The 20,980-nt window shown below is 53.1% G+C and overlaps 4 protein-coding genes across 4 annotated transcripts; 2 read left to right on the top strand and 2 right to left on the bottom strand.

Moving 5' to 3' along the window:
- Positions 1–4,843: 4,843 nt before the first annotated feature.
- Positions 4,844–6,703, top strand: PG997_004280 (serine/threonine-protein kinase ksp1; the record flags this gene model as incomplete). The annotated part of the gene is made up of 1 exon (XM_066808595.1): positions 4,844–6,703. The coding sequence occupies one exon, from the start codon at positions 4,844–4,846 to the stop codon at positions 6,701–6,703; it is 1,860 nt and encodes a 619-aa protein (XP_066672213.1).
- A 1,188-nt stretch (positions 6,704–7,891) lies between these two features.
- PG997_004281 (uncharacterized protein) lies at positions 7,892–10,432 on the top strand (the record flags this gene model as incomplete). Its single annotated transcript, XM_066808596.1, has 7 exons — positions 7,892–8,031; positions 8,082–8,146; positions 8,200–9,104; positions 9,160–9,472; positions 9,589–9,865; positions 9,999–10,180; positions 10,239–10,432. The coding sequence occupies 7 exons, from the start codon at positions 7,892–7,894 to the stop codon at positions 10,430–10,432; spliced, it is 2,076 nt and encodes a 691-aa protein (XP_066672214.1).
- A 1,845-nt stretch (positions 10,433–12,277) lies between these two features.
- PG997_004282 (uncharacterized protein) lies at positions 12,278–14,670 on the bottom strand (the record flags this gene model as incomplete). Its single annotated transcript, XM_066808597.1, has 4 exons — positions 12,278–13,169; positions 13,213–13,863; positions 13,917–14,392; positions 14,446–14,670. The coding sequence occupies 4 exons, from the start codon at positions 14,668–14,670 to the stop codon at positions 12,278–12,280; spliced, it is 2,244 nt and encodes a 747-aa protein (XP_066672215.1).
- Positions 14,671–16,765: 2,095 nt separating this feature from the next.
- On the bottom strand, positions 16,766–17,933 carry PG997_004283 (uncharacterized protein; the record flags this gene model as incomplete). The annotated part of the gene is made up of 3 exons (XM_066808598.1): positions 16,766–17,270; positions 17,330–17,389; positions 17,701–17,933. The coding sequence occupies 3 exons, from the start codon at positions 17,931–17,933 to the stop codon at positions 16,766–16,768; spliced, it is 798 nt and encodes a 265-aa protein (XP_066672216.1).
- Between the last annotated feature and the right edge of the window lie 3,047 nt (positions 17,934–20,980).

A 20,980-nucleotide genomic window follows, 5' to 3' on the forward strand; every position in this document is an offset into this window, starting at 1 on the left:
GAAAGGAAAGCCTCACTTATCACTTTGTGTCAAACGCCCAATCCGGAAGTGCAGCAGGCCACCTGGACAGCCCAAAACTGGATTCCGATTGGGGATGGTCGCAGGAACCTCAGAGATTCGTCTGTCCTTGTGCATTAGCCCGGGCGGCCATGCAGCTAGATATGCAGGAGAAGGGCTGGGCTGTCAACATCCAAACACAATCAAGAGCTGGCCCTCTTCTTATTTTAGTAGTGGCTGTACAAGTAGGTAGTTGGTAGCATTATATTATTATTGTGTTTATTATGTTTATTCTATTGCTACCCCAACAACCGACGCGCATCAAGCGAGGGTGTTTGGAAGGATGTGGTGTGGTGTATCACCAAAAGTAGCACGGCATGAATGAGACACCACCCTCGACAAGCTGATTCGTCGCTGGGCCATGATGGTTCTATATTGCCAGACACCAAGATGCCAGGACAAGGAAGAGCGGCGCTCACCGCTAAACAGATGTTTATGTCTGTTCTCCCCAAACATTGAAAATAACAACAATCTGTTTCAAGCAGGACTGGCATCATCGACCGAAGTCCCGACGCATGACGCTGGCAGGTCTAAGCGGTGGGGTTCAATGCCCGCAGAACCCCTCAGAACCCCTCGAATTGGGGGAGATCTCTCGTTGAGAACAGGCCAGGCAGACAGTCCAGCGAGGGAGAGGGGGAGAAAGAGGACCGTCTCGTAGATCATCCTTTGGGCTGTCACGTTGTCAGGAAGCCATTCCCGTGAGCTAATCTGGACCGATGAAACTGGGGAAGAATCCATCTGAAACGACAAGACATCGAACGCGTAGCCAGCTCGAGCCATGTGCATGCTCGTACAGCTCATTGCACAAGACAAGAGTTCAATCTGCCCGAACCATGGTCGTGTTGATATTCGGATGGGCAGTCTAGCCCAATTGTACAGCCCCGGTAGGCTTGAGGGGGAGGGGGACGTGGTTGCCACTCAGGTACCGCCGCATATCGCGAACCATCGGATGATACTCCCACCGTTACCATTTCTGGGGTCACACGACAGCCTGTCGCAGGCTTGGGGAGGAACGGCTCGGGGGTCCAGAACCTCTCGCGGATTTCCACGTACAAAGCAGCAGCACTCATTTCATCCCTCTCCACCAAAAGTGATTTCATCGAGCAGGTAGACATGGCATTCATTGCATCAGGGTCTTGACAGCTTCGTAATAGAGCAGGTTGAAAGCGATCGGCCCGGGTCATAATAGCTTCGTCACAAAATATGGGAAGCTCCTGTTGTCGTCAATGGTCACTGCGATGACGAAGATGGCAGCAGCAGAGGCACATACACTCCTCTACCACTCTTTCTGGCCACTCAAGAGCAGTGTGCCCACCGATTAAGCCGGGGTTTTTGCCGGCAGACGCGCCGCCCCAGACGGATTACGTCTGCAGATCTCCCTCATCGACAGCGCACCGTAGCAGTAGACTGTGGTAGGTAGATGTTGGCAGCTCGTTCGTTGCGCCGACTCTACTGCAGCTGAAAAATATCGATCAAATGTCTTCGCTAGTGCAGACATTTCGAACATTTGGCGACATGTACGTGACTGACTAAATCAGACCTTAATTAGTACTCAATATCACGAAAGGCTTTCTTTCTTTCTTTAGTTGTGCCGGGGTCCAGCGCAACGGGGCCGGGGTCCCTCTTTGGACACGGCCACCCGTTGAACCTTCCAGTGTCATCCGAAGCATCCAAGCTTCTCATCATCAATCGTCGTTCGCTTCGCCAAGGCAGTCCGAACCCGAACGACGATGACAGACCTCTGACCTTTCCAGTGACTCGAGGCGCCCGATGCCTAATAAAATGGTTTAAAATGAACCACATGGGCGGTCAATGGTCGCCAGTCAAGATGCAAGTGCCCAAGAGGCCTGAGAGAGGGCTATATGCAGGCCTAAAGGAGTGCATACGCCAGGCTGGCCAATAGAGAATGCTGGCCTTCCAGGTGAAACAGAAGCCGCTGGAATCCTCGATGACATGAATACAGTACACGCGTGTGGTATGGGCACGTTGATGATGTGCGGGAGGGAGAGAGCAATGGGAGATGGGAGAGCAATGGCCGACCAACCCCAGATGCTGGACTTGACTTTCAGCGGTTGGGGTCCGCGTTCAACAACGTGTTTGAAAACTGTCTTTATTAATAAGGGGGCAGAGAGAGGCTTTGTTCGATACGCAAGCGGTTGAGATACTCGCCTGGGATTAAGCGTTACCTGCTGGTCGACCGGCGCAGTACCTGCAGGCCACGTTGCACCTTGTGGTTGAACTGGACTTTTCGTGCCCAAAGGCCACTGTCGTCTACCCCAACCCGAGGTACCGGGCAGTGTAGCGCAGATGGGAGGGAACAGTCTCTGGCCAGGCAGGCCGTCGTACACGGTGCAGACGGTGCAGACGGTGCAGACTAGCTCGCATTCCTGCCACGGCAGTGCTGGGAGATGACCAACCATGTCGCCCTCCATTGTCGCCTAGGTATTGCTGGCCAGTTGCCAGCTTCGACAAGCTTCCATCTACTCGTACTTTAGCAGAGGCCCACGGACCCTTGTCTTTTGTTGACCAAGCTGACCAAGTTGGCCAAGTAGCGTATTCGCAATCCTCGGCCAGAATGACACTGTGGACTGAGTCGGGCCAAGGCGTCCCTTATCACGCTGCCAGGGAACGTGGCTATCGGGGTACCTCGGATGGACGGCGCAACGCCTGCAACGGGCGGCCGTGAAGACGAACCTGGGAGGTACTGCATTATCGGACACGGTGGCATTGGCATTAAAACATTATGCCCAATTGTCGTCATCTGGGTGGTTTCCCAGTTATCCCTACAGTACGTCAGACTGTCCTCGTTCCAAGTCTAGACCCGACTAGGCACTAGGTACACAACATCAACACGGGCGCTTTCGCTGCTGCTGCTCTGCCGCGCTCTCTCTGGCTGGTTGGCTGGCTGGGCTGACTGCCTGTCGTCTCTGCCGTCCACGCCCATGCCCATGCCCACGCACCACGAGTCGAAGACCCCTAGTCAATCTACTGGGACTCCGTCCGCTCCACCCCAGCTTCTTCCCTCTCGATTGCCCATCCACTTCCATCCATCGCTCCATTGTCGTCCCACCCTGCAGGCGTGAATGACCGACTATCTCTCTTTCGCTCCTCTCTCCACACACACCAGCGCCCGTTCTCGTCCATCTCCCTTCTGGTCATTGTCGTTCTATCCTATCCTGTCTTGTCCTTGTCCTGTCCTGTCCTGTCTTGTCTTGCCCTGCCCTGTCCTGCCCTGTCCTGCCCGATCCCATCCATCCTCTCCCTACCTGCCTTCCTATGTCTGTCGTCCCTCCATCTCCTACCGCCTCTTCGTGATCGACTTCATCGTTACCTTCTACTTTATCTTTTCGTCCCCGTCGCTCACTATTCCTTTCTCTCTCTGTGCAAATCAGCACGAACCTGATTTTGTGCCAGTAGTCCAATAAACCGTTGAACAAAGAGGAAAGGGATATTGCCTCCCTATCCGTTCCTACCTAATTAATCACTGCCTTCTCCCATTCAAGCGGCCACCCCGTCTTTGAAGTCCGATCGCCCGCTAAAGCGTTGCCTCGCAGTAGCACGAGACCTCTCTTTGTTTAGGTCGAGACAGCCTATAATCACTCGACTCCCGCCTTCCTCCTGCTCTTCCTCCTCCACCCGCTCCGCATCTCACGATTCGCCATCACTGCCAACTCGACATCTGTCCGGCCTTGGAAGCTGCTAGTGTGTACCTGCCTTCCACGTCACACCCGCTCTGCCTGCCTACTTCGCTGCCAGCTGGATCCGCAATTAAAGCCAGGACCACCCAGCCCGTGACTCTACTTCCCAACATCTCGGCCCTCTATCGGTCCAAGGAGTCACACTGGTTTGCAATATAACATCTCGAGTCAAGCCCCTGCCTTTTCGATATCGCCGAGTCCTCTCCTGAACGACTTCGCATCACACCTACCTGCTTTGATCTCCCGAACCGGTAGACCAGTCGTCTTGGCTTGGTCGTTCGTCCACCTCAACCAGTCGTCCATCGTACCTTCCACCAACCACTATACCTCGACCACTTCTCTCAACAGCACTGCCTGCCAGCGACACCTTCCAGATACTTCGAATGCGGCCATAGAAGTAGACTTACATCTGTCTTTTCAGACCGTTGTATTTGATTACCTTTTACCGACTCGACTATACCGCTGCTGCCCCTTTGGTATTGTGCAGCCACGCAAACGCTCCTGGTCTTCGTCAACACCACGACAACACCACGCCAATACAATCAACTGTCACTCTTTCGGATTTTCTTTACTTTAACCTCCATGTCCTTATAACGACTATTTCCTTCCATTCTTTCAGGACCGCCGGTCCATCTTTTCATGAACAATTGCCTTGTTTTCCATTTGTCCAGCAAACCAAATCAAAATACCCCTCGATGAGCATCTGACTAGTGAACGATACGGAGTTTTATACCTGCTTTCTTCATCATCTCCAACTTATTCGTCTGTACATTCCGACTTACTCGCTCTTCTCCCGCTTTTCTCGCCAACTCGAAGCATCACTCGGTCTCCGGCATTCCCGTGTTCACCACCAGTAGATTGGATCTGTACACTGCTACGCGGATACCCCTTTAGCATCTACTAGACGGCCAGGCAGGAGAACGGCTCTTGCAAACCTTGTACCATTACCCGTGGTTCTCTCTTCCACACCTCTCACTTCTCAAATCACCCGTCTCTCTACCGAGACGACGTCATGGAATGCTTGCGAACCAAGTTTCAGAATGGCGTTGTACTCGGCGGGAGGTATCAAACAATCTCCCCTCTCAATCATGGGTCTTTCGGTATGGTTTTCATGGCCCCGGGATCTCCAGACCTACCAGACGGTAGCCATCAAGTGTCTGACCAAGAGGTCCGCCGCCTACGACGCCGGGGTCGACTTCGCCATTGACGACAACTCGGAGGAGCTTTTCTGCCACCGCCGCTTGGGCTCGCATCCCAACATTGTCAGCATGAGCGACTCGTTTGAAACTGACGCTCATGTCTACATGGTTCTCGAATTCTGCTCCCGCGGCGATCTTTACGAGGCGATCCGGTCGGGATGTGGACCCTTGGAGACGGAGCATGTCCGTCAGTTCATGCTGGAACTCGTCGAATCTGTTGACTACATGCATTCCAAGGGTATTTACCACCGAGACATCAAGCCCGAGAACATCTTTCTCACCGAGTCCGGATCCCTGAAGCTCGGTGACTTCGGCTTGGCAACCACGGAGAAGTGGTCTTACGAATCGACTGTAGGAAGCGACAGATACATGGCCCCTGAGCAATATGATTCGGCAGGTGCAGGTTACTCGCCTGCCCAGGCCGACATCTGGGCCATTGGCATTTGCTTGCTGAACATTCTCTTCTCACGCAACCCGTTCACCACCCCGACCGAGGCCGATCCGTTGTTCTTGGACTTCTCCCGAGACAAGCAGTCTCTGTTCGATGTCTTCCCTACCATGTCTCAGGACACTTACGAAGTCATCGTGCAGTGCATGAGTCTGGATCCTTCGAAGCGTTCCCTGGTCGGGGCTAAGAATGCTCTTCGACGTGTTGTAAGTTTCACCACTACCGAAGAGGAAGACGACGAATTCTGCAACGGTGAGCGCAGCGTTGCTTCTGCGAACCGCGAGCCCTTGCGTACTCCGTCAATCCAAAGCCCCCAATTGGATCAGGGGTCTTTCCCTTGGACCAAGGCTCTGCATGGCCAATCCGTGCGCCAACTCAGCGCCATTCCCGATACAGAGAGCTACAGCGAGGATCTGTTCCCCAAGTCGGAAAACACCGGGGATTGGATGTCGTCGGTCCAGACCTCTTCTATTGCTTCGGTTCTCACATCCAACCTCGGTGCGTCCATGAACTCGCTGTCCATTAGCCGCCCCCTGAACATGCCGATGCGCACCAACGCCAAGGTCTCACCAATGGCTGGGTCATTGCCGATCGCCATGGGTAAGCCCAAGGCAAACCTTAATGCGATGTCTATGGTCTTCGGTCGCCAGAAGGATGTGGTGTCGAAGAGCTGGAGCGATATGTGGGATGAGGATATCGAGGAGGATGAGCAAGAGCGCGAGCGCCAACTCCAAGCGCTCAAGGAACTCAACGCTAGGAGCTGGAGCCAGGAGAGTAAGGAGGACGCTGCTCCATCTCAGCAGGATCAGGTATCCGCCCAGGCGCAGGTGTCTGGCGACGAAGTGCCAGAGGCTTTGCCTGTGGATGATACCTTCAGCGATATCGACGGGGATTTGGTTGCGGACGGGTTCTTCTTCCACGAGCCGGCACCACCGAAGCCGTCCGAGGATCTTGCTCACCACTCGCCACCTCCGAAACGGTCTGGGATGGACAAGTGGGCCGCACTTGGGGAACGCCGCCGGGCTATCAACGCGGGTCCCCCAGAGAAGCGGTCGGCCCCCTTGGCCACCCTGACGAAGTCACGACAAATTGGATTTGGATTTAACAGCAATCTTCATGGGATTGGTTCGAGCGTTTGGGAACACGCCAATCATAATAATCACAAACTAAACCGGGATCACGCAGCAATGCCGCGTGATTGCCCGTGGAACAAAGGCCGAGATACATGGAACTGGCGCCGGGAGAAGCGCCATGATTTCGGTGATATTGAGTGGGTTGGCCACTGTCAGGGTGTTCATTAACTGAACTCGCCTTACATTGTGTGTCTCTTGTAGTTGAAGCACATCTTTCCACAGAAGAACGGGTCTGCCAGGGGTCTGCCGCCTTTCATTTCAGCAGTTGTTTTTTTTTTTTCGGTTCTAGTTTTAGAAGTTTGGAAAGCGAAAGGTTGGATGGACGGGATGGAAATGGCGGATGGAAAAAAAGACCCTTTCTTGGCCCGGGTGGTTTTCAGAGTTCGGCCTCAGCTGGACTTGGAGCCCCTCGTGGTTTACTATATTTGGATTTCGGAAAAGGCAGCCCTGCGTTCCCGGTGGATTGATCTAGCCTCAACTCGCTCTCTGCGTATTACATATTCTCCACAGATCATTCGAAGAATACCAGAAGTTACCCACTCAAACCAGCCAACCTTGATATACTTGACCGAGCCGCTGCTGTGTTGACATGTTGGTATGCCGTAGCCCCCTACTCACCTCCTGACTTCCTGCTTGGTGAGGTGAGGTCATCTGCTGCCCGGCCGAATGGCGGTTCATTGGTGGGAGATGAAAGCAAATCACATTTCTGGACCGACCCTTCCAGCTCATGTAGAAGGGATATGCCAGTGGTTTTAGTTGCAATATGTGTTGATGATGGCTCTTTCGCCTACATGGCATACATGAGATCTTCCGTAGCTAGGAGTCTTTGTTATATATGTATGGATTTTGAGAGCGGAACTCCAAACTGAATAGCAATCCTAGGTAGTAGTAAGTAAATCCCATGAGACGAGGATGACATGGGCCAGCCTAGGAGGAGGAGAATTCGCTCGTTGGCATGCCAGACGTGTGCTGTACATGTGTAAATCAACGCTCTTTCAGCACGAGTGAGAAGCTATATCATCGCTGTGTTCCTCCATGGAAACTGAGTGCAAACCGTTAAGTCGGGCTTTCTAGCAGCAGGGTCGTCAACAAGCTTGGGAGCCACCAGATGTTCTCAGTCGTGCCTTCCTCGACTGTCAATTCCAGTCTTCCAAATACTTTTGCAGCATCTACTCTGTTTTCCCAATTCCCTAGACCATTCATTAACCAGGCAATGCCACAACACTTCCGTCAAACTGATCAGGCAATCACCTACCTACTTATTATCATCTCGAACATGGCTTCTAGAAGTCTTCTAGATAACGCAGATTATTGATCATTCCTCACATCGGTCTCAGCGTTCAGCGCAGCTTCACCATGGCCGCTCTTGCCAGCGAGGAAATCAGCATGAAGCTCGATAGCATCCACAAGTACCACACCATACACACAAACTTGCGGTCGACGTATGGCATGAAATGGGAGCCATGGGAGGCATTTCGTGAACTCGTGCAAAACTGGTAAGCCATGAATCACTCGTTCCATTCTGGGGTTCTGCTAATTCCAGCAGGCGTGACGGCATCATCCAGTCTTTCAAGCTAGATGAGGAAACTTCAAGGTCATCCGGGAGGAAAAGTCCGAGAATGAGATTCTCTACAAGGTGCCCGCATGGCCTGAAGTCAACCCAGCCCAGTACCTTGGATACATTCGATTCTCTGGTAATGAGAAAGGTGGCAGGGTGGAATTAGTGAACCGTAACGCCAGCATACAGCCAGACCACTTTGACCTAGGTGGCACCACGAAGCAGAAAAGCAAGAGCCAGGCGGGCGAGCATGGCGACGGCCTCAAAGTTACCCTCCTTGTGCTAATGCGCGCACCACAGAAGCACTCCATTTGCTTCATCGCTGGAGGTTTCCGTTGGGAACCCAATTTCGACAAACACAACAAACTCGTGGTCAATCTAAGTCGTCTACAAACATACGATAGCACTTTGGAGGAAAGATCAAGCAAGCCTGATCTTCAAGAGGGTCTGATTCCGGTCCTTGCATCTCCCCACAACGATGTCAAATTCATAATCGGTTTAGGGGACAGCGTCAAGATCCAGGATTTCAACAAATGGACCAAAGCAGCTCTGTTCTTGCAAGAGATTGAAGATGATGGCATTGTCTCGGTGGCCGAGGGCGATTTGATCACCAGCAAGACCCTGCGCGGCAACATCTACTTGAAAGGTCTCCTGCTAAAGGCAAGTAAAGGCCGTACTAGTTCAGGTCGAGCGTCAGCCAGTATCACAGGGAAATACCTACGTTTTGGGTACAATTTTGCCCACGGCGATACGAACAGAGACAGACAGTCCTTGATCGGAGCCAGCGACGAAGCCAGAGCTATCTTTGCCATTTGGGCCAAGGTTCTGCAGAAGAAACCAGACCTTGTTAGCGAACTAAGCATGATGCTAAACACTCGTCGTCCTGATTACGCTGATGTTTCACTGGCAGAGGAGTTTCTCGGTGCAGAGATCGTCGACAAGCTCAAGACCTATCTTTTCTCGGCGCCTTTCGAGAAGCGCTGGTACTATACACGCAGTGAAAAAGTTGAGGTAAGAGCTATATACCGCGGCATTTGGCCCGAGTCGTTATACTGATGGTGTGTAGAACATCGAACTTACTCGAACTATACGGAGCCTTGGAAGAACGCAGTATTGTCTCGAGGAAGATTACTGGACTATCCTGGCTTCCCGTAACCTAGTTCGAACCGCCGAGAAGGAAAAGTGCAGTAGATTTCTGAAGCAGAAAGAGGAGGAGATCCCTGACACCCCATTTGCCAAGGATGTCCATTGGTACCTACGCGCCTGTTTGCGTTCTTGCAGTCAAACCGAAAAAGCCCGAATCATGTGCGTTGAGGGCGCCGGTTTGGATCTCACAACGATGTGGGAGGAAGAAAAGGATTTGGCCCGAATTCACAGAGGTTGGTTTTCGCAGGATCAAGCTGCTCTCGAGCTTGGACTTTCCGAAGCCATGGATGATACATCAAGGCTTGTCCTTCACGCCGTGAAGCAGATATTTCGCTCTCTCACTCAACAGATGACGACAGACCGTTTTCGCCCGGCTCAGGCCAAGGACCGACAGCACGATTGGCAAAGGAAGCAGCCCTCAATCGGGCTGAACAGCGCTTACTTGACTGTATGCAGTTCAAGAAAAGATTAAGAATCAGCAAGTTTGGCCCATCCCATGAGCCCAAGCTGCTCGTAAGCTGGGAGCCTGAAGCTGCCTGGAAGCCGGACCGAGACTTTCTGCAAGTCGAGGTGCATCAAGTATCAAAAATGCACCCATCTCAGGGATGTGTTGCTAGCAGGGGAATGTAAGTCTCTCTGGTCATTAAGTCATCATACCCCTTCTTACTTACCGCCTACTGATGCGTCGGTCGAGAAACCTTGCATTCTAGAAAGAAGAATTGGACAGCCGCTGGGAGTGGCCAACTGCGGTAGTTCTAGGTGCCGCTATCTATCACATGATGGAGAAGCCACATTCTCGGCGCTTCAAGAAGGCGAGCTGTACTTTGCAATCATCTACAACTCGTCAGACCCTTCTTCGTTCATTGTGGCATCCGAAAACACCGTGGCCATGCCTAAGGCAACCGCACCTCCTTTACCAGTTACTAGGAAAAGAGCATATAGTGAGTATCCCATCCCAAGCAACATCGGAGAAAAGAACCAATTGACTGACTATTGTAGCTCTCGGCAAGAAACTTGGCATTGTTAATATGATAACACCTCGAGAATGGTATGGTGGCTCAGATGGTAATGGCCACAAAGCTGTCATTGGTATCCCCCCTGAGGATGTTCCGAAACCCCCTGCAGGAGAAGCGGCGAGTGCAAAGCGCAGCGCAGCGGATAATCCTGCCACAAAGCGAGCCCGTCTCTCCTAGTTGCACGAGCACTATTTGGACTACAAGCCAGAAACCTAATCTATATGGAGAGTTCTTCATGGGAATCGTTAATGCGCATGTGGTACACGAGAATGCCACCAAGAGAGCACACAGTAAGGGGAATGTGGGACTGGTTCAGTTTCATGAGAAAGGACACTTTTTGCTTGAGGAGAAAGCCGCGAACGAACTTGAGAAGCTTCGCGATCCCGATATGACGGGAGAAACCACATCTTTCGCAATGGTTTACTAAGATTTGATGCATTTTGATTTTCGCAACACGAGCTAAAGAGGATGCCACAAGCATTACCATGGTTGATAGTTCGATTACCCAAATAGCTAGCCTATGCAGACGAATATAGCAGAACTCGGTTGTCTTCCCCATCACCTATGAGCCGGTCTTGCAGTTTGCTTCCTGTGTACAGGTTGTCTACCATGCGATTCTTTAAACTGGACCGTCTATACCCATGGAGTTCCCAACGGCCTCTGCAGACAACGTCTGGAGTACAGAAGCCCAGATGTCACTCCATCATTCGATGCAGCAAAAGCGTTGAAGGGTCGCCGTCATGTTATGCTGGCTTGACAGCACCAGATCACGATCCTCACCGCCCGCGGCCAGCATGGCCCCGTCGGGATATCCACGTCGCCAGCAGCGGTGAGCGGGAGCGCCGGGAAGCCCGCCGCGGGGGCCGGCGCACGAAATCTTAGTAAATGAAAGCGGGAAGGGGAAGCGACAAGAAAAAAAATCATCCCGTCCACGCTGGCAAGAGATCCGCCGGCCCTGCACCCACACAGGCTGGCAATAGGGGGCCCCAAGCCCGCCAGCCAGTCCGACACGACCGCACCGGTGGGCTGGGTAGCCTCTCCATCTACTGACTGCCGCATGTCGATGCAGACAGATACGGCGCCCCCTTGGTCGGCGGGTTCGTGTAGACATCAAAAAGGCGGAGAAAAGGGGGCTTCCGCGGGTGGAGCCATCAATAAGCCGGGAAACAGGGCAGAGTTTGTACAGGAGAAGGATGCTATACATGTACATGGTTTCCTCAACCCCCTGCAAGCCAACGGGGCTTACGGGGCTTACGGGGCCTCCGGGGCTTCCACTTGCATGGTGCAAAGGGAAAAGAAAACGGACGCGAGCAACAAACATACCGTACCCAGCCCATCCAGGCTGCCGACCGTTTTGCTCTTCTTGCCTTCGCTCGGCAAGCCCGGAGATGAGGTCAGTCTCTTTCCCACTCTCTTGCTTTTTGTTCTTCGGCCTTCCAGAACTACCGTAGAACTAGAAGGAGACCAAAAGGGGGCCACGACGCCAGAGCTTGGCAGGCAGTAAGCAGCCTCATGTCCATGTCAAAGTCAGCCGTTAGCGTCAACGTCGTCTTCTTGTTTTTTCTTTTCTTGCAGCAACTTTCTAGCATCGTCGCTGGGCCGTCACGGCTGTACTGGCATTACTTACATGATACTTAATGCCTAGCGGCTTTCCAGGCCACGAACTAGTCGGCCTAGGTGGCCGCGAATCGCAGATCGCTCGGATAAAAAGCCCGTAGGTCCCTTTATTGTGGTTTTGGCCCTGGCGATCGCCTCGTTTGGTGTTGATCTTCGCCTCGAGCCAGCCAGTCACTACGCACTCTGCCCTACTCGCTGCATGCGTCCCCTGCCTGCCCGGTTCTAGGACATGGCCTGCGCTCAATACTTCTTCGAGTAAAACATTCCTCGTTGGAAGAAATCCGTGACTGTAACTACACTTTACATGTGTCAGGGGTATAATGCCACGGCGGTTATACGCATGAACTTTTTCTGCTGTTGGACTCCAAATCCTGTCTATGTAACCTCTAAAACCCGTCGAAAAACTCAACCCCACGACTCCAAGTTCTTGAGCACGCAGCCCTCACCACTCCGGCTAACTAGCTTGCCGATGGTGTACACAGTCTCGCCCTCGGCCTGTAACAGCTGCGCGACGCTTGCTGCCTCCTCGGGGGCCACCACGGCCACCATGCCGATACCCGTGTTGAAAGTACGGGCCATCTCCGAGGCGGCGACGTTGCCTGCCTGCTTGAGCCACTTGAACACGGGCGGCAGTTCCCATGACGCCGCATCAATCTCGGCCGCCAGTCCCTTGGGCAGTACGCGTGGCACGTTCTCAGTGAGACCTCCACCTGTAATGTGAGCCAAGCCCTTGAGCTGCGAACGCGCCTTGAGCAGCGGCTTCACGTAGATCTTGGTCGGCGTCAAAAGCGAGTTGCCCACGCTGACGCCACTCTTGTCCCACGGTGCTGCGTCGTGGTAGCTCAGCTGAGCTGCCTCTATTATACGACGGACCAGCGAAAATCCGTTCGAGTGGACACCTGAAGAGGCTAGCCCGAGAAGGACATCACCAGGTGCCATCTTGTCGAGTTTCGGCAGAGCGTGCTTGGACTCGACGATTCCGTTCGCACAGCCGGCGGCATCGTAGTCACCAGGCTTGTACATGCCAGGCATCTCGGCCGTCTCACCGCCGACCAGAGCGCATCCGGACTGGATACAACCATCGGCGACACCTCGGACGAAGTCAACGGTCGTTTGGGGTTCCAGGTTGCTGCATCCGAAGTAGTCGAGGAACGACAGGGGTTGGGCACCTTGCACGACCAGATCATTGACATTCATGGCCACCAGATCGATACCAACCGTGTCGTGCTTGTTCATCTCTTGAGCAATCATGAGCTTCGTTCCAACTCCGTCAATGCAGCTCACCAACTTCAGGCCGCTAGGGGGCACTAGCCGGGTCGTGTGAGTAGCCAGCTTCATACAGGTCGACCTCTCCACCAAAGCCACCAATGTCCGCGTTGGCCCCAAGGATGGCAGTGGACTTGACCAGTTGCTTGATCTCCTCGACGACCCGGTTTCCGGCGTCAATGCTCACGCCGGCCTGCGCATATGTCATGGCCTTCTTTGTGTCTTCTGTGGGACGGAAAGCACGGTGAGCAATGTCCTTTCGGTAGTACATTTTGTTGAAGTTGATGAGCTTGACACCCTCATAAGCTCGATCCACAGCCGCTCTGAGATCGTCTCCCGTGGCGCTCGAGGCAATGACGCGACCACCGGCCGACTGCACCTTGCCGTCCGACAATTTGGTTCCGGCGTGGAAGATGTTGATGCCGCTGGGAGGTGTCTGCACTGTGATTTCATCGCCCTTGCCATATGCTTCGGGATAGCCTCCCGCTGCCACCACCACCGTGGCGCACGACTTGGGGTCGACCTTGACAATCAAGTCTGAACGATCGAGGTCGCTTTCGCAACAAGCATACATGATCTCGGCCAGATCGGTATCTTCTGAGAGCAGAGGTAGGAGTGTCTGAGTCTCCGGGTCTCCGAAACGGACATTGTATTCGAGTACTTTGGGTCCGGTCTTGGTAATCATAAGACCAGTGAAGAGAACACCGCGGAAGATCATGCCGTCTCTGCGCATGCCATCGATGGTAGGTTGGATAATTTCGCGATCAATCCGAGCGACGAGGGCCGGGGTTGCAAGGTTTGTCGGCGCATAGCATCCCATACCCCCGTGTTGAGACCAGTGTCGCCATCGCCGATTCGCTTGTGGTCTTGAGCAGGCGGCAACGATCGGATCGTGTGGCCATCGGAGAAGGTGATGATACTAAGCTCGTCTCCGAGCAGGCATTCCTCGACAACAACCTCGTCTCCGGCAGACCCGAATTCTCTGTTCAGCATGATTTCTTTCAGGCCTTGCTGAGCCTCTTCTTTGGTGGTGGGCATCAGCACGCCCTTGCCTGCCGCAAGGCCATCGGCCTTGATAACAACGTCGTGCTGTACTTGGTCGACGTATTGCCGGGCCTTTTCGTAGTCGGAGAAGTTCTCATACTCGGCGGTAGGGATGCCCCACTTCTTCATGAAGTCCTTGGAGAAGGTCTTGCTGCCTTCCATCTGGGCCGCCTTCTTGGATGGCCCGAAGCAATGGCGCACCATGGTGTTCTGCTCGAAGTAGTCGACGACACCGGCGACCAGGGGGCCTCAGGACCCGGCACCAGGAAGTTGACGTTCTCCTTCTTGGCCAGCTCTGCCAAGGCGGGGAAGTCCTCGGCTGAAAGCGAAGAGACGTTGGTTGTCTTGGGGCAAAGGGCCGTGCCGCCATTGCCAGGGACGACGAGGATGGCCTCGACCTTGGGAGATTGGCTCAGCCTCCAGGCAATGGCATGCTCGCGGCCGCCATTGCCGAGCAGAAGAACGCGAAGAGGCTTTTCAATCGGCATGACTGGCAACCTGGAATGTTTCTCTTCCTTTCTGTTTCTAGGGCAGGTTGACCCTTGGGCAAGAGAATAGGTACTTGGCTGGTCTTGTCGGTTGAACAAGACCCCTCCAACACAACAAATTGTCATGGCGGTTTATTAACCCCTCCCCGCAAAAATTTATCTCGATAAGAGATAACATTGATCAATTGTGCTGCGGGGTCCGGCGCCGGAGGTCTCTTGTGGAGAAATCGGGTGACTGACAGGTACCAATGTACTTATACTTACTTCAGGTGAGTGGCCCGGGATTGGAAGTGCTGATCGATGATGTGGCTCTTCTGGCGCAGTCACAGCCAGGCGTGGTGCAGGATCAAATTGGATGGGAATGCCATCATCGTAGGTACCCTCTCCAGTCATGGCATGACCTTTGCTTGGCAGGGGTTCATACTTTACCTATCGGCCAGCAGTTTGAAATGTTCCATCTTGCGGGAGACCGCGTCTGGTTGGGTTAAATTGGCCGTTTGAGCAACGTATTTGGCAGGTGGCCGGCGACGGTGTGGCGCGTGTGTGGCTGCATAGAACCTGGGCCCGTTAGTTATCAATTATTTTGGCTCATTGTGGTAAGCCGAGATATTGACCTGGGTGGTATGAATAAGTACTTCTGGATGGAAATTCCCACCAACAGATGCAATGTCGATATAGCTTCGTCTTCAAGGTGCTATAGCTGTACATATTATCAATATCATCAATAATATATGCGTCTACCAGAACAAGTTATGTACATTGGTCCGAGGGTGTGAGGGAGCGCAGACGAATCGTGGGCATCGGATCAGGCCCCTTCCGACCTCGACACTCTACTGGCCAATACTGCATGGATGGCACCTCCCTAATTGCCTGGGATGGGATGCATTACAACGGTCCCCTACATGTCATCATCTCCTGTCCCGCAGAGATAAGGGAGGGATTCTTAAGAATCCCCCTCCCCCTCTTAACCCAGCTCCAATCTGACAGGCTTATCTTGTCGGAAGTAAGAGCTGGCCGTCCAAGAAGGGAAGGCGTGCAACTTGGCTCTCGGTTTTTTGGAAGGAATTGAGCAGTGATGATGAACTCAGGAATGGCGTTGTGATGCAACATGAGTGCACAATGACGATGTATCACAAGCTGAACGACAACCCGCGGTTTAAGGGCAACGGAACAAAGGTATTCATTGGCTCCCTGGCGTATTGGCCATGACTCTATCTGATATGCATTCCTCTATCCATACAATGCAATAATAACAATAATACTATATAGCAATATAAGCTTGGCACGTAGCCTAATCATAACTTTTCCCATTCCCTGTGCGCAGCTCTATCTGTGAAGCTCTGGCGGTGCCCATGTCCATCAAAGCAATATAACTCCTTCAACACGATTCGTTGATGCTAAAATGGTATTTGGTATGGTTGTCCTGACCCGGAAATGCCGAGCAGACGACACGGTACGCCTCCCCCAAAAATAATCACGACATCATATAACATGCGTACATGTGACATGGGTGACGAAATAGAATAAAATCCAATCAAGACAAATAAGCAAAACAAAGGAACGCCAAGTGCCTGCGCCATCAATGCATACAACCGCTGGCTTTTTTGAGATGAAGCTCCCAGCCCCTTGAAAAATCAGGAAGGTTGGGGGTTTGTGTGTGTGTGTGTGTAAGTGGTATGGAGTGAAGGCTGTCGTTGTGGGTAGATTGCAAAGATACACAGCAACCTCGGGGTCGAATGTCGTTACCCGTTACCCCGCAAAACGCGACTCGGCAGGCTCGGCAAGGGAGACCGACACCTGACCATGGGCGAGCGCAGTCTAGGTAACATAGAAAAAACCCCAGTTGTCTGCTTTTCCACCTGAACTTCATGCCCCGGAAATGAAGACTTGGAGGTCATGGGATGGCGTGGGTAGAATATGTTCACTATCTTTCCCGTGTCTTGGGAGTATAGTCGCCCCGGGCCCCCTCAGACCACGCCCCGGAAACAATAACGGGGTCCTATGCAGCCGACTTTGTCGCCTAAGTCTCGTCTGCAGTAAGATAAGCCCCATCTTGGTGTAAGGACACGAGAGGGCGTTTCGCTGCTCGTTACATTCAGCGCCCAACCATGGGGGTAACTAGCTCAATGCTCTTTGGTCGTCCTTTGGTCCCTGGCTTCCTCGAAGGCAGAGGTCGGTCAAGACCACCAGCTCCCCCGGAACCAAGTCCGTAGCCGTAGCCCGGTACGCCGTAGCCACCATCGTATGTCGAAGAGTAGAAGTTGTTGGGTTTCGAGTACGATGTACTCGGACTGACAGCTGCGCTCCGCGTGAACGGCCACATGCTTGCACTGGCCGTTGTTGGTGAAGGTGGACTTGGCGGGCGGGTGGTGAGAGACCGCAGTGCTGATATAGCAGTCGTATACTGCGTGCTAGTAGGCGTCGTAGGTGGTGAGAAGTAGGTCGAGCTAGGGCGTGATGGCGAAGCTCGCGGGATGATGTCGCGCGGTTCCGGGTGCCCGGCTGCATAAAACGGCAAATTTCCCCCTAGGATGTCTTGACTCCTAGGGATGGGATATGCTGAGGGGTTTGAGCTTGAACTTTGGTCATATTTGCGGCACCTGGTATCTGCTGTCAGCTTGCTTCAAGTCCCATCATCGAGCGGCGTATTGATACTTACGCTTCAGAGCAGTAGACGTATCTCTCGTCTTGAGGAATGAACTGTTTCTCGCAAGTCATACTATATTGAAATCTTATGTCAGCTTCATATTCGTAGGCTGAAGTGGGGTGGTGCAGGAACAGCAATGTAAATGATCTCGTTGGAACGAGAGACCTTACACTTGTTACACCGGCGCCCACTAAGTTCAGGGTGGCTTGGCTCGGGGCGTCAGGTGATGACGCAGGTCTTTCAAATGGAAAAATGCCCCCGAGTAGGTGACAAACGCCACGTTGTGGGGTGACGAGAGGGAGAAAAAGGAAGCATGCTTGGGGAAGCAAGACACAAATCACGAAGCAAGCTCGGTGAAGCTCACGTCATGGGGTTGCACGTACCAGAACTGAGGGAAGCTCTCGCGCTCCTCCTCCCACCATCGCTCTTCCTCCAATTCCTTTTCGCGGTCCCGCTGGGTCTTCCCCAGCTTCTGTAAAGTCTGTGGAGTTGATTTCCTACTAAGGGTCTGTGGCCTCCTGGGTCGAGATAAGTCCGAGACGGTGACGGCCTTGCGGACGTCGCTCATGGAAGTGTTGGTCGAGCCATGACCAGACTTCCGGCGAGTATGATGCATTATGATTGGGTTCCGATGAAAAATCCCGAGCCAGTGGTTGGTTAGGTTCGGAAGAAAGGATCCCTCCAACTCTGCAAGGGATGGAGGGGACTTGAAGCGGGGAGTCCAGTAAAATGGCTGACTTGAATGCAATGTGACTTCAGAGTGGCAAAGCCGTATTGTTGTGTAGCGCGGCGGAAGCAAACCAAAGAAGGTAGCGGCTTGTGCCAACTATCTGTCTGTCTGTGTGCTTGGTGACGGACAGAGAGCCTATTAGGCAAACGGGATTGGGTGGTGAAGAGGGAAAGCCTGCCGTGTTATATCTCGTCTCTAAGGAGAAATAAACAGTTCCGCAATTCAGAGTTCCGTCCCGATAGAGCTAATCAGGAACAGCAAACAAGAGGAACCGAATTGTCGAGTGGTTAGGTGCAATATGCCGGCTTGATGACGAGCTTGACAAATGCCGTGCTGCTGTGGTGCCTGGAGTTGAACCGATTACAGATACAGTGGGTTGCTGACTGACTGGTGGCTCTGTGTTTTTTTTTAGACTTTTGGCGATTTGCTCCCGTCTTTGAGCCTCTTTTAGTAGTGCAACGTCGATGCTCCCGGCGCACTGGTGATTGTGGAGATGGGGCTTGTAGTTGTTTGTTGCAACTATGTCGGTCTTTGCGCTTGTCAGTCGAGTGCTGCTATGGATTATGTATAGATGTGTAGGTATGTAGGTAGGATGTATGTGGATGTACTGGAGTACGGATAGCGAGGGGCGGGCAACAACGTTAGGTTGGCAACAGGATAAGAAAAGACCAATTCAACGAGCGTGTGATTTTGTTTGAGGGGGGCAGGGGGCCAGTGCCAGTGCCAGTGCCAGTGCCAGTATTAGACGGGAGAGGGCGAGCTAAGTTGGTATGATTATGATTCCGATCAAGGGAGAGGGAGAGGAAGGAGGAAGGACGGGACGGAGGGAAGCTTGGGTGAATAATAATAATAATAGAATAGAAATGCCATGGCCGTACGTACCCTCTCTGGGCTGATGTGAGTTGTGAGAATCCTCGGCGGGTTGCTGGCCTGGTCCGGTTCTGGTCTGGTGGCCCTCCCACTCAATGAGAGTGACTCTTGCGCCAGGAAAAAAAGGGACTCTGTGACGAGTCCGAAAGCGGCCGCCCAAGGAGAAATCGGCCAATAGTAGCTCTTAGCTCGGACCGTTGTCCGAACCACCACACACCGTTGTTGCGAGCGAGTGACTGGGTGTGCAAGAGGGTGTGTATCAATGTATACACGATAGCGTAGCGCTCTTTTGCCCTCGTCCCTATCCGATGGAACCTGATTGGGAGATCTTGGCAAGATAAGATGCGTTATGGCAGAGCGAGAGAGTGGGTGAGTGAGTGAGTGAGTGAGTGGGTGAGCGAGCGAGTGAGAGAATGAGAAGCAAGTTTGGTCCTGCGGCGTAGAAAGAAAATCCAATGGGCTGGCTGGCTGGCCTCTTTGTCCGGATGCCTTGACTCGGTAAAGGGAGCACTGGTTTTGGGATCCTATGTCAATTCAATGTTGCGCAACCCCAGGCGAAACAGGCAGCTTAGTCAAAGTCCGGGCTTAGTCCAATAACGCAATCCAGAGTGGGAATGACGGGTCGTCCAATATCCAGGTCGGTCCAGCGAGGTTGTCGTGCGATTGATGGGCTTGCTTGCTTTTACGAAAATCCGGAATCCGAAATCCCATACCAGGAGGGAGAGGCTTTGTTTTGCAAGAACCTTGAGAGACAAAAACTGTCAAGTTCGGAAAGAGATGACGAGATAGCACCAGGGACGCGAGCTTCTTTTCAAGTCTTGGACCTTGAGGGGGAAAAGACCATGACAATGAGAGACGGGTGCAGGTGGTGGTCATTACATACTGCTGCTATATCCTCCCCCGGTACATTACCCGATTGCCTACATACTGGGAGCGTATAGCGACCTGCCTATGATTGTACAGGACTGCACTGGAGACGGGCGGGCGAACTCCACGACATGGCCCCAACCCAAGTACTTTCCTTAGCCAGACTACCAAGCACCCCTACCTAGCACGCCGGTGGTGGAAGGGAGCGGGCTACTACGATGCAGGACTTCATTGGCAGCACCACCGCTATCATGCATCGTGCAGTGCGGTGCAGCGCAGTGCAGTGCGCAGGCCCTGGGCAGCTGGGGGCCAGGTTGCGTTGCGTTGCGGTGCGTGGGATGGGGGGCACGCAGCAGCAAGCGGGATGGGGATGGGGGGTCAGGTCAGGTCAGGTCAGGTCAGGTACATCAGTGATGGATTGATCAATTGACTGCATGGTACATCAAGATGTACTGTCGGCAGGCCCTCCATTCAGTCCACTTTCCTCCCTACCCGACCCGATGATTCAGCATCTCGATTAGGGAAGGAATGGGACGCGTACGTACGTATTGTATCAAATGCACGCTTTTTTCTTCCTTCTGGCTCCTCTTCCTTGCACTGATCAAGAGTTGGGGCCGGGCAGTGGCATAAAACAAGACAGGCCGCAAAGAGGCAAGTGGAGCGGCGGTGTTTGGGCCATGGGTGTACGGGTGGTTCGTCAACCCTTGTAACATCCATGAGACCTTCACTGAGGTTGGTCGCGGGGGTGTTCCTTGGCCCCTCCTCCCTGGTGGTCCAAAGAAAGGCATCACTTGGGTTGGGTGGAATAAAAAAGACAAAGAGATTTATGGACGGCGGTGTTGTTGATTTATCCACGTTATACACACGCGCGCACACACACACACTCACTCACTCACACAACGTCCCACTCTAGTGGTTGGTAATTTCCCGACGAAACCAGATCCAACAGATACCCGTGCAAGATGGAGGAGCTTCTAGAAATCACCAATTTCACAGACGGACGCCTGCATGTACTAATAGACAGGCAGGCAGGCAGGCAGGCAGGCAGGCAGGCAGGCAGGCAGGCAGGCAGGCAGGCAGGCACCCTGGGGAGGGCAAGGGCAATCTTCAGTAGGGCTGGTATGACCGAAATCCATTTGATGTAGATCAAACATTTCAAAGAGATGATGACTACTTACATACCTGTATGTCGGTTG

The sequence above is a fragment of the Apiospora hydei genome (genome assembly GCF_038363865.1).
Source record: "Apiospora hydei strain CBS 114990 chromosome Unknown utg000004l_segment0_segment0, whole genome shotgun sequence".
Classification (NCBI taxonomy): Eukaryota; Fungi; Ascomycota; class Sordariomycetes; order Amphisphaeriales; family Apiosporaceae; genus Apiospora; species Apiospora hydei.